The sequence below is a fragment of the Argopecten irradians genome, chromosome 11, assembly GCF_041381155.1.
Source record: "Argopecten irradians isolate NY chromosome 11, Ai_NY, whole genome shotgun sequence".
NCBI classification, from domain to species: Eukaryota; Metazoa; Mollusca; class Bivalvia; order Pectinida; family Pectinidae; genus Argopecten; species Argopecten irradians.
This window is the reverse complement of record NC_091144.1, coordinates 10,208,766-10,222,786: the sequence shown is the minus strand read 5'-3', so window position 1 is coordinate 10,222,786 and position 14,021 is coordinate 10,208,766. Positions and strand designations below refer to the sequence as shown.

General features: G+C 35.4%; 1 protein-coding gene across 1 annotated transcript; it reads left to right on the top strand.

Moving 5' to 3' along the window:
- The first annotated feature begins 2,131 nt into the window (after positions 1-2,131).
- Positions 2,132-13,727, top strand: LOC138334720 (dual specificity protein phosphatase 1-like). The gene is made up of 4 exons (XM_069283407.1): positions 2,132-2,727; positions 8,198-8,313; positions 8,757-8,976; positions 11,096-13,727. Exons 1-4 carry the CDS (start codon positions 2,148-2,150, stop codon positions 11,464-11,466), a joined length of 1,287 nt encoding a protein of 428 aa, XP_069139508.1. The 5' UTR covers positions 2,132-2,147; the 3' UTR covers positions 11,467-13,727.
- The last annotated feature ends 294 nt before the right edge of the window (positions 13,728-14,021 follow it).

The window sequence follows — 14,021 nt, the reverse complement described above, 5'->3', positions numbered from 1 at the left end:
TGCAGTGTTCAGATTTGTGCACAAATTAGAGTAAAATGCTATCAAATGAAACAATATCTCAAATGAGTACTCATTTAATTGATCGTCGATTTGTAATTTAAATGTTCAAGTCAATGATTTTAATGCGTGCATTGACGAAATTGGATTTGATGTATAAATTCAAAATGGTAATTCAAATGAAATACAAAAAGGTAACAACATTGGTATATATGTCAGACTAGTGTACTGGTGAATTGTTCTGGGTTAGGAGATGACACTGGTACATTGTCCGACATTGTAGGATACCACCTTCGTCTGACCTTAATATGGAAACTTCATTAACAGGAAAGCTCATTAAATGCTGACAGCTTCCCGGTTTCGAACAGCTAGAAGTGATTAGGAATGCTCAAAATACGGATAGCTCGTTTCCGGTAGTAATTGTTCTAATAACCAACACGTGCGCATTATATCCCCTGGCAACCCTCGCGCTGTGCACGTGAAGATAACCCTTTTATCTATTTGTGTATCAGTGCATAAACTGTTTGGTTGTTTGGTGTGAGGAGTTCCGATACACCCATTCACGCAAAAGGTTTTCGCTCCAGAAATGATGGAAGTTTATTTATCTAGTGGTTCATTTGTATAAATACACGGGTTTATCATAGAGATACTGCGATTTCCTCTTTAACATGCAACTTTAGCAGTATCCATAATTTTCATACAGCACCATGATAATGATTAATCCCATTATAATGGTTTTAATGTAGTTTTTAGAAATATGTCTGTATACTTTGATCTGTCGATTTTAAAACAAGTATTTACAAATACATTCGCTGAATACTCGTATAACACGTCGTTCTTTCTCAGCTATATAATCTTGTATACAATTATATACGCTGTATTATATTGTCGAGCTACAATTGTATATCTTGTGATAATGTCGACGTGGCACTAATTCCTTTCCTGATAAGCCGCTTATTAATAACGTATATTAGTACCAACACGTATTATATAGAAGTTGAGCCAAGAATCTGTACTGTACATGTATAATCTACACGCGACCGGAGTCCGACTTGAATAAGCCAATAAAAATACCTAGAGGTTAGAATTTTTTAATTTTTCATTTTAACGTCAACGACATACATTTGTATATAAAACCGATAGAAAACTCAGTGTACTTATGAAATGTGGGTTTTTGTGCTCCTCGCTAAGACCATTGGACATGTAATTTGTTTGAATATGATGCGCATAAATGAACTTAATTAATTAGCAATTTTTTAACACGAATAAGTCTATAAGTTGACTATATCATGGTTGTAAACGATTTTGCATTCAGCTAAATAATTTTGGTATATACATGGTTTTTACATTCTTGAATACAATTTATTTAGTACAATTTATTTAGTACGTCCTTGATTTAGTCCATGGCATACAATAATGTATCTTATGATACGTGTAAATGAATGGAGTATAATTTAAGTGTCGTTGTAGTGTGCATATTTTCCTGCAGAGCGTATAATGTAAATACCATATTCCTCAAACGTTGGTATCTTAATCATGGCTAATTACAGGAATCGTGCACAATCAAAAGCATGCCACACTGCCGATACCTCATGCAGTGCATTTCAACGCCTACCTACATGTATAAAGAGAAAATAAATCGCCGCGCGCACAAAACATTGATTTCCTGTCGATGGAGACGATTAATTGCACCTGTCTCTTTCATCCGAGTGGAAAATTATGTAATGACATTGCCTCGTAATTTGCTAACGAACCCGATCAGGCGGGAAAAAGCCAGAGGCTGTCGTCTGCTAATTGTATCTCGCTCACTCACATGGCTGTGGTTTGTTTACATCCGGTAGAGTTACGCTGAAAGGAAATGTGGGCGCTAAATAAGGTCTTCGGAGGCGTGGCTTCCAAACGCGGATGAAAATTATATGATGACGTAATGGTTTGAGGATTTTCATTCATAAAACCCACACAGAACAAACTTAATAATATAAATTAATTTGACTCACAAACGTAATCTTAGCGCGGGATAAATGTCAATATGTTAAGTAATGCTAATAACTGGTCGCTGAGCGTGTCGGTTTAATCAATAGCATCGTAAGTAGCGAGAACTACATTACAACGCGTAGTGTTTGAGTAAATCGCCTATCCAAATTAGGCGTATGATAATTTATCAGCCGGAAGAGTTTCATTCCTGCTGTTTATATAGGCGCTTGATTTACAAGCAGTTTTATGAATGGGCTACGACCACAACTCGGCTACATTCCAGTATTTACCGAACAGACAGTGAGATATCCGCACATACGCTAGTACTACGAGTGACATATCACTATACTATGGCTTTTAGAGTCAGCGCTCATCAACTGAAGCAGGTGATGGAAAACGAAATGTTGAATTTTAAAACAGAGAGTAAACTTTTAATTGTGGACAGTCGACCCTACATAGCGTACAACGAAGAACACATCACCGGGGCTTGTAATATGTACTGTCCCCCGATTCTGAAGAGGAGGTTTGCAAACGGTGGCCAAGTGCATCTGGAGTCCATGCTTGGAGTGGAAACGAAAAACCGGCTTATCTGTGGACAATTTTCTACCATTGTTGTGTATGATCAGGAAGGACCATGTCTCCCGACTCTAAATACCCTCAACAACAACAGCTGTGGGATAGACACCTCAGACCTCACCATTGTCTACCGTACATTATGCAAGCTCGCCAAAGATGCAAAGTGTTTAATCCTCAAAGGTAAGATATCTTATTAAGATAATTAAATATATAATTTAATTACAGATCAAGAAAAATATCTGTGTTTGGTCATTTCGATTGTGGTCTTCTCATTACCAACAAAATTATTTGAACTTCATCCGAGTTTTCCCTGAACCCAACACCAGATTTCGACATCTGACAGACAAAAGTCAATATGTCAAATTATCTTAGTCAGGTGTCCTTTGTTTAAAAATATTCTGGTGAAATTTTGTTTTGGCTGTTGGAACATGAAATATACATTTGAAAATCAGAGAAAATTTTCCTGATGTATTTCAAAGCGATTTTATTGAAATTAATTGAATGAAAAGTAGATGAAATAATACTTTGAGTCCACAAACACGAATATGGTTATTTTTACATTCCACCTAATAAGTATATATTTTTTTCTCGTGTCAGAAAAGCTTTATCCTTTGGCCGAAATCAGCTTGCGTTCAGTACAACGTGTGAAATTAATAAAAAGAACATAAAAATATTGATCTTCTTATATAGATAATCAGCTTAAACATGTAATTGTGTCTATATAGACAATCATCGTTATATATACCACTCCTACACAAGGAATGGCTTCATACCACTCGTAGTACCGTAATTATCAGTTTGAGAAATACAATCTATTGTTAAGTTTCAACACAAAAATTTAATACTTTATTAATTTACTCTTATTTTAAAATATCAATCAAGTTATACAAAACTATGTGGTTTAGTAATTCCGGTTTCATTTAGGCAATGGCGACATATAAAATCAAACTGGCCACCCTAGCTTTACTTTGATGGGTTTTTTTATATTATTTTTTGAGTCCATATTTACGCCTTATTTACGGAAATGCACCTCTAGAGCGTACAAGGTTCAATATTGGTGTAAGATTTCGGCACCAATTATATAGATCTCGGCGAGAACTGCGTGTCTCCATTGATAAGACGGCCCTTATCTCCACAATCCTAGAGTAGATCTCGTGTGCAGGAAGTTGTAAGCAGCCGGGTTTATCACTGGAGGTGGTCTACAGACTACACACATATATCTAAAAGCATTTATTGCTTCATGAACACACTCTAGAGGCGAATATGGGATGATAACTGTAAGTTTCATTTCATTTGTTTATTTGAGACATCCGTTCACCTAGCATGCGTATGCGCTGTAAAATGTTTCTGAGGATAGTAAATATATAGATAAAGTGTTTCACACAATATTATTTATAACGAAACTATTTTAATTCAAAATTATTTTGAATGAGTTGAACCAAGTATCAAACATGTTTCTTCTTATACTCGGGAATATAAATATTTAAATAATAAAATTTATATTTATTCAGATGGAGCAGAATGCATGAATCCTGTGGAATCTGAAGATTATTTTAAACACACATTTATAATTTCTGTCTATATAGTCTTAAATCAATGATCAAAGTATATATTTGTGTTTTAACGATATAAAACGGTAAAAAATAAAATGAAATTAAGTAAACTGAATCGGGTGTACATTTTAGTTCAAAATGAAACCGTATACACGCCTTTCATATATTTGATATACAGATGTACAATGTATATTAATGTATCAGGTATGTCGTATCTCATGACATATAGAGTAACCATAAAGATATACCGATACACCAGGATGTTATTGCATGAACATAAAATAATACGATGGAATTATCATAGATGACTTCATAAACAAAAACATGTTGAACACGTCACACATTATATACTATACAGACAGGAGGGATATATGGTACAATGTACACATATACTAGTAAGTAACAATATAGCTACATGTAGGCGTAATACCATTTGTAAATATTTACTTTGGCTCTCTTTTACGATTGGAAAAATCATGACGGCCAAAAATTTTAAAATTGAAAATAAATTCTAACGTGTTAAAATATACATTTACGTAAATAATATGTGTACTATACAGCTATCTTTTTAAATTTAAAAAAAAAACCCATAAAAATCGTTTGAACTGAACACTTATTTATGACAAATAGAAGCATGTAGATGAGAAAAAAATACACAAAGTTTATCTGGAAATTATCTTTATAGAAAGTGAGACTGAAATCCGTTGTCGTATACAAAGTGAATATAAAACAGTTCATTGCATTGTACGTGAGGTTCATTGGTCTATGAACAAACGCCAGGGTCATAGTACAATGTGGGTGAGTTATGGAAACTCAACTCGTCTTTTCGGTCGTTGACTCTCTCTTTATACACATGAGCATTAACAAACGTCCACTGTTTGCTAAACAAACAAACTTACTGTTACCATTTTTTATCATTATATACAAGACCTTGTAGGCTTACGGAGGCGTTGGCCGCTCGGACACCCAATTGAAATAAAGCAACTAAACTTTAATAAAGAATAGAAGTCCCTGATGGGAAGTTGTGCTGTTCAATGAACTCCTGTGCATATGAGAAAGTTTATGACCTGAGGCAAATCTTTAAACTTTGATTCACTTCACTGATTATCAATGGCTATGAAATAAAATATGAAACCAATTCATCGTACCCAATTGCAATAAAACACTCAGACGTTTCCGGTCCTGGTAAGACTTCGCTTTTGAAGATCGACCAAAAGTTGGAAATTGATTTCGATTTTGTTTTGAGATAACCAACATCAATAAGTTCAAGATAGTTCGTTCACAAATTTGAATAATTAAGAGGAATTTAACTTTCGATCAGCAGTAACCTAAAATGACTCGTATGATAAAAGACCAGGGTTCATTGGGACGTTGGCCGCATGGGGACATTAATTTCCACACGCCTATATATTCTCTACATATATTAAACTGACACAAGCTGTAAAATGCATCAGGTTCCTGTGTCTATAGGGGTCGGAGTTATATCGACATCCTGTCAACATTAGATCATATAGAATGCCCCTATGGTACTCTAGATAGGATCGAACGCGCCAAGTCTGCCTCTAGTGCTAGCCAGTGTCAAGTTGAGTGTACTTAAAAGCTATCGATTTCAACCTCGCACTTCCTCTTAATCGGCGATGTTATCGATACAGTAATTTCCAGATCTCGTTCGATTTCCTTTCATCTGTATTTCCTCCTGCAATTGAATACTTATATTTTCTCTTTATATTCATGCTGAGATAGGTTTTACAATATTTCTTAAGTTCTATTGAGTTAATAACTACAGGAGTCAATAGTTGTGTAATACGCCATGGTATTAATTGATCAGTAAAGTGTTAACCGTTTACAAAGTTGCTGCGGAGACTGTCATTCCAAGGCGAGAAACTTGGTAATGTATAATTATAATACATGTATTTGAACAGATATTTATAAAAGTATAGAGAATTTATAACATGAAATCCCGCCGGTCAATCCCATATCAAAAGAGGCAGCATAAAGTTCATTGTATCTCGTAAAAGACAAAGCCGAAGCATATTTTGAAATTACTGGTTCGTCGAACGCACCAGAAATAATCAATGTCTGATTTTAATCAATTAAAGATCGATGACCGATTATCTTGATATAAAGGGTTTGTTTTGGTGTCACAAAGTTGTATGTGGCGTTTACAAAATGTACAGTTCCGAAGTTTATAGTCGGGAGCGGTCACGGACTTTCGGAGACTAGAAATTCTATACAATTTTTATTGACTTGTTTAATTTATATTTAATAAAGAAAAATTCCAACATATATCCTAGATCACTACGTACTATATATACATCTATGTAGGTAGGTAGGTAGGTAGGTAGGTATAGATAGAGACAAGCCCAAAACGTGGGATAGCTAGTTGTAACCCACCTCTCAGAGACGTTTCATCAGCAACATATGAGGAGGCGAGTCGCTGACCGCAGTCAATCGTAAACTTACATATAATTAGCAAGGGTAAAATACTCATAGTGATGCAACACTTTCTTTGGTAAATTCAAAAGTGTATTTATGTACCTATTGTTATACCCACGTGAGACGACTGAGTCAACAATTGGACTATACCAACATCCGGTGTTTGTCCATTCATGCCAATAGTGACCAACAGGTGCGTCATTATCACGTAATGAGAATTTCAATGACCGATGGTCAACGTTTGTAAATAAACATCTCCATTCACGATTACGGTAATTGAATACATGACATTTTCGTTAGTCTTTCAACAGGTGCGTCCACCCGGCCGTACTATACACACAGCGTAAATAGCTGACCATTCACAGTCGGTCATGCTCAGATAATTATCAACCACATATATCAGTAATTATGTATATGTATGTTTATGGGTGGGGCACATCCACCCAACAATGTATTGCAAGTCTGTATTCTTTGTAAAATATCATATATACGACATTGTAAGGACATACACGATGAAGCTATGTGGCCATGGAAACAGTTCAGTTTGTGTATACAGAGAGAAACAAATGGTAACGACTATACAGACCCGAGAACACTCCCTGGTATATACACATCTATGATACAATGTAAATTGTACAACCCACATAACCAATCTGTATTATATAACAGGTTCTGGCGAGATACGTTATGAATGTGGGTAGAGTTAATTTGTAACGATCTGTTAACAATCGAATCTTGACTTCTTGCTATACACTTTTCTGTCATGTTGTGTATATATTCATTTGTAGTTGGTGTAAATGGTTGATTAAGATTGACCACAGGGCGACTTTTAGATAGGATGTTGTCCGGATATAGCAAGTTTACATTAATAAGAAAAACATGTCAGATACGATTTAGTCTTGCATGGGATACTCTAGCCACTTACTGTATACACTAGCAAGACACAAACAATGGGCATGTCTTAGTATGATTAAATCTATGATGTGCTAAGTATGTAATCTATGATTAAATCTATGATGTACTAGGTATATATATATATACTCTATGATTAAATATATGATGTACTAGGTACATGTATGTACTCGTGTCCTTATGAAGAATGACACTTCTCGTCTATCTGTTATACAAACAGTATATTTGATGAAAAATTAAAATTTGAAGGGAAAAAAATCATAATTTCCGGTCATACATTGTGTTGATGTTAATTATGATGACGCTTATTTATATACACAGGTGAAATGCGTTAGCGGTTTTAATTAAGAGTTTGTGTCAGTATGAATGTGTCATTTATATCGCTATGGAGATTAACCCACTGCAGAAGGTTTTGTATCACGAGGCAGGTTGCGTGGGCGAGTGGTTGTAGCACTTAACACACGAATCATTATCACGAAAATTAGTGTCCATCTAGGCCTTTACACTTCACAGTGACGTAAAAATTGGTTTTAATTCAAACGTATTTGAATTTTAGTTACAGAAATGTCTTCCATTAGACGATACCCAAATTCTGAATAGAAAATATTCCAATGCATTCATCTGTCACGTTTATTACAGACCACGCATCCCGGAGGGAAAAGCCTTTGTAGGTGAATGTGTAGTGTTGGTGTATATGTGTAAGGGCGTAGGTTAATACGACTAATTTGTCCTAATTTTGTATGTTCCAGGTGGATACAACACATTTAAACAACAGTTCCCATCACTATGCACGAAACAAAGCCAGGACGACTCGACGACAACCAAGACCTCCAACACCCCTCACTTCCAAAACATATCTGTCCCGGTACGTTAGCTTATTGGTGAATTAGAAATGGCGAATGCTACTCGTCTTTGAATATTAAAGAGTCGACTGTCCTTGCGGGTAGATTCATGTATTGATTGTGACGTCTTATTGCGAGCGTAACGTCACATTTTTCAGAAAAAGACGTGACTGTCGCCTACAAATAATGACGTCACAATCGGTACCTACTTGCAAAGGAGATAACTGTGTGATATGCAAAATTGGTTCCAATTGCATACAAAAAAACGCATTACAACATAAGAAAATGAGTTTATGTCTTCAATGTGAAAAATATTATACAATTAACATGACATTAAATTGATAAACGATGTTTACCAAAACTGTGAAATTGGGTAACATGAGTTTACTGAAATTTATAAGGACCACCCACATAACAGCTTTGGTATGTTTTACATCTTATTTACTGTCTGTTCCGTGTGTTCCAGTCGGAGCCCGTCGAACTCCTTGGCCACCTATACATCGGTAACGCATTATGTGCCGCCGGAAAGGACGTTCTGTTGACGCATGGAATCACCGCCATCTTGAATGTTTCAAATAGTTGTCAGAACCATTTTGATGCCGACTTCCGGTACAAGAACATCCCAGTCGACGACAATCCTCTGGTCGACCTTTCCACGTGGTTTATGGAAGCAATTTCTTTCATAGGTATGTAAATTGTCTTTTATGTTTTGTATGTATGGCGATTTATATTGAACATCCTTCATGAACATCAGACAAATGTTTGAATTCTGTACATAAAATCAGGTTGATACAAGACCTGTGACAATGGCTATCAGAAATAAACCAAATAGTTTAGTCATTAGGATAGGTCGTCAAGTATTTCCGGTTCCTGTGGATGTTTGCGATAGTTTGTGATACTCCAGGTCGATTCACTACTTTTCGAGAATATTATACTATGAAATACGATGTATCGGTGTAATATTTGATGAAATTATTTTTACTCATCGGGTCACAAATTTCCCGTTTAGTACCCTAAACTAGTATCAAACGAAAAGGCGTTTTGTCGGGTTTAATTCTGTAAATTGTGAATTCCTGTCCACACAGAGCTTTTTGTTATAGTAAATAACACTGCCGCTGATTCCATACACGTCTTTGTAGGCCAGTATCAGTGACACACGTACATATCGGGCCATTCTTTAACTCTTAATCACGCTGGTTTAACATAGCGGCTGTGATTTTTTGACCGGAAGCGGGCGTTGTTAAGTGCGATGTTTCCGGTAAATGTCCAAAGTAAATTGTCCTGAGTCAGCCACTTCGTGACGCATTGCTGAAACAGATTTCAAAGGACACGGATTCTTTACATTAGTATTAATGGAAAATTCGCGTCTTGACAACCATTATACTGAAGGACATCTTAAGTGTGAACTCGTCGTTTTGTTTTCTCCATGGATACATTTGAAATCGACTACAATAGTTAAATGAAGGACTAGAAGAATTCATAAACTACATATGTATTTATAAGCAATTATAACATTGTTATATTGCTTAAGCCAAACTATATCCCACTAGGATAGCTTTGATTAAAAAGTGATTGGTTTCGATACTAATTTCTGGACACTAAATGTAATATAGACTTTAAGAATATTGCCAAATAGTTTAAGCACTCAGAACTTGTATTCTTATGAACATACGATATATTTATTTCTATTTTATTTCATTGCTGAAAGCATTTCATTTGGTTACTTTGAAGATAATTCTTCGGAAAAAAATTACCAAAACATTGCCCGTGTAATCCTTTTAGATTGTATGCGAACCATTATTTCCATGACTACGGTAGCCATGTTGGCTATGTAAGACTATAATGGTGTCACCGGAGCTGGTCCGGATCGATCGAACTAACACCCACGCGCTCGTCGGCAGACACTGCTGATGAAACTAACACAGACACGGCAAGCACACCGACGGATCGTTATGTAGTCTAGTGTAGGGAGTGTGTGGAAATCGGATAAATATTATCGGAGATCTAAATTTAGATACGGCGTTTTGGTAACGGAATAATATCAAACTATGATTTTTATCTTAAACTACTCTTCTATGATGGAAGACACAATAAAACTAACACAGTTACTTTCATAAATGATATAGTTTAATAAAATTATGTAGAAGATACATTTGCAGGCCCCAGGATCACGAAACAATCTTAAATCTAAAACAGTATTAACTTTTTGCTGAGCCGATCACAGATGACGTTACTAAAGGTTATTTTATTTTTTACTGGCTAAGCAAAAACCCAAGTCTAAGACTGTTTCTTGATCCTGGGGGCCTGGGCAATGTTTCAACACGTCTTAAGAAGAACGTTCCTAGGTATGACTATCTGTTACCAAAGAGTGAAGCTCATTAAGACTTATTTGGTACGCTAGCTTAATTCTCGTTGTTTAGACCGACATGTAAACACTTGTAAGACGCTGCACAACCTCTTTAATTAGAATCAGAAATCGTGGAAATGCAAAGGCAATCAATTTCCACAGGAAGTAATTATCGGGGCCTCTGATGTAATTACAAGAGAGATACGGAGCTTTTGTTGCTACTTAGAAATAATGCAAAAAGACAGCCATTTTTGGTTGGTGTTAGTACAGGGAAATTCTACCGATTATAGAATTAGTTTTACATTAAGCACGTAATTAGTAAGATGCATTTAAAAGTTAGATCAAATAGTCGTGAACATGTTTATAAAAGATCCTTAATATGAAATTCAATGTGTTGTGCAATGCAATAGTATGTTTTATTTCGCCGCTTACTAAATTCAATCACTATATATTTACAGATGAAGTGAAGCGTCAAGGCGGGAAAACGCTTGTACACTGTCAGGCAGGAATCAGCAGATCGGCTACAATTTGTCTGGCTTACATCATGCAGAGCCAGTGTTTAAGTTTGGACGAAGCTTTCGAATTTGTCAAGTCTCGCCGGAGCGTTATTTCACCTAACATCAGTTTCTTACAACAACTTTTGGACTTTGAGAAAGAAATTCAAACACGGAACAATAAAAGGAAGTACTCACCACCTGTATCTCCATGTCGACTTGTTACATCTTCGACTCCGGCGTTTTCTTTCTTCGGGCACGAGGAAATGCCACAGACGACCATATTGCACAGCCCCGTGCAGCTGCTGCAGAGCCCGGTGTTAACCTTTACCTGAGGACATGATGTACACCCCAGTACCCATTTATCCAGGTGAAAACCACATCAATCATTTTGTGGATATTTTCCCGCAGCCGCATCATTTTGGCAGACTCCAACCGGTAGTCAATTTTGTATTGTCATATTAATGGCATACGCAGTGGCACAAGAAAAGATGCGTTTGGGATGTTTTGGAAAAGCCGCGCGTGGAGGAAAAGTGTTTTAAGTCCAGAAACAGTTTTTGGTCATTGTGGAAGGTATGGACTGATGCTGCGATGTAGACACACTAAGGTTACGATAGTTGCATTCCATAACATGTGATACGGGTGTGATGTCTATATATGTATACCGAACGTGTCAGATTGTTTAAGATACCAAAGAAAGACAAGGTGTATGGCTTGCTTTGATACAGAATAGCAATATCAGAACGTCATTAAATCCGTCAGGAGACAGACATTTGGAACACTGACGATTGTTTTTAAATCATGGTGCAATATGGCCGGAAGTAAATTTCAGGCCGGAAGTTGATTTGTCATGTGATGTTTTATGCACTTTTTTACCCTGTCAATACGGAGAATCTTTTACTGATATATTGTGTATTTTTATATTTTACCGCAATAACAATAATCGTCTCCGAAAAACTTTATAAAGAAATAGACATGTAAAAGCATTTTTTTTCTTAAACATTTTCTAATCGAAATAAAATCAATACTGAAAATCAGAACGAGAAAAATTGTGGAAAAGTTTTGGTCCATATTAGAAACCTAGTAACATTAGGAAATTAGATTAAATATGAATAATTTTTTCGCGTGTCTGCAACAAATTACAATGTATAGTTGATATCGATACCACTTCATATCAAACTTTGTTTTTTCGTTTTTTATTCGCCCCATCTTTGCTAAACATGTCCGAATAGTTCTTTGTGAATAATGTTTTCAAATAAATTGGCAAGAAAAGACACGTTATATGCCTATTGTCTATAATTGGTAAGCAGATCAAATCGCCATTTTGCCGTTGTCTGTGTAGTTGTTGGAGAAGTGAAGGTATTAAATAAGGACCATTTTATCAAATGGCAATTTAATATATTCATAATTACTAACTGGCCACATCGAGGTTTAGAGTTTAGACTGGTCAGGGAATATTGCTAAACATTCGAGAAAAACAGTCTTGAACATTTTCTGGGGTGTATAGATTTAACCAACTGATCAGTGGTATAGATTTTGGTGCCAATTGAAGCCTATAAGAAGTCAAATTTTGACGGTTATGCAAGTTAATATTCTTTATTTGGTGGGCGCCAGGCTCCGGGTGGCCTCCTCTCCTGTTGGTGTTGTGATAATACTGTAGACTATTACTGTGATACTGTGTCTACGTAGGGTCGACCGTGTGGAGGACTCAATAATGTTCTAAAATGTATGAATATGTTACTTATTTATTTTCGCGTAAATATGTTTATTTGTTGTGTTTGTAGATATTGATTTTGTATCTTATTTAAAATTATGCACCTGACTCGCTGAAGGTCGTCTTACATAAAACGGTAGGATGTTTTGATACGATGTGGATACATACACACCCATCTGGACGTGGCATTGATTACAATTGTTTGTTCAAAATTGTTGCAAGATTCAAAGAGACTGCTTTATTATTTAAATATAAAGAAAACCATTCATGGAGCTTTTCTTTTCATCAGATGTCCATGCTATGATGTTAAATTGAGCAAATGCTCACAAAAAGACAATATCGTATAATATTGTATATTTTCTTTTTGTTGTCAAGAAAAAAAGAATTACGCACAAGTTTCAACTTACTGTATTCAAAGTTTTGTATATTTAAAGAGTTAATATTTGTCTATGTTATTAATCAGAAAGGGTAGATGTTCTTTTAAATTATGAAATTGTAATCTGTACAAACGAAATACTTTTTTTACTTATTTTTCTTTTATTTCTTTATGCATATTTACATGATACAATGTATATGTATATGAAAATAGAGAAAGTGAAATTGCAGTCAAAATTTGAAGACGTTAACAACAAAAGACAATTGAATTAGATTTATAAGGTATGCTATCAGTGCTATGTTAGAATGTTCAACAAAATGTTCAAATGTACGATTTGAAATTTTGTGGTAAAATCTATTTTGATACTTGTATTGTGAAGTCGTTTATTTAAGGAGTTGAATAACAAAGACAGTTTCATTAGAAAATTATACTTTTGAAATTGCACTTTGCTGAAATTGCACTTATGTTTGTTCACCAGGAAGGTGGAATAAAATCTCTTAATTACAGCAGTTTGTTTGTTATGCTTAATTTAATGGTATATTCACAGTCCAGAAATGTCTTATAATACTGAGGACAACTTGTGGCCGATAACGATATTTTATCATTTTATGGGAATGTGCAGTTGTGACCATTATCAACATAATTCCCAGAAGTGTAAGTAGTTTTGTAGTCGATTTAATTGTACTTGGTCACCTTATTCACAACCTTGTAATTAAGAAATTATCCTATCATTTATTTTCTGTTGAAAGTGGAATTCACTATTATAACCTTGCAAAAATACCATCGCTAGTTTCCAAAAG

Coding starts and splice junctions, on each gene's coding strand:
- LOC138334720 (XM_069283407.1), top strand. CDS start 2,148: ATGATAATTTATCAGCCGGAAGAGTTTCATTCCTGCTGTTTATATAGG. Junction 2,728..8,197: donor AAAGTGTTTAATCCTCAAAG/GTAAGATATCTT, acceptor TGTATGTTCCAG/GTGGATACAACACATTTAAA. Junction 8,314..8,756: donor TCCAAAACATATCTGTCCCG/GTACGTTAGCTT, acceptor CGTGTGTTCCAG/TCGGAGCCCGTCGAACTCCT.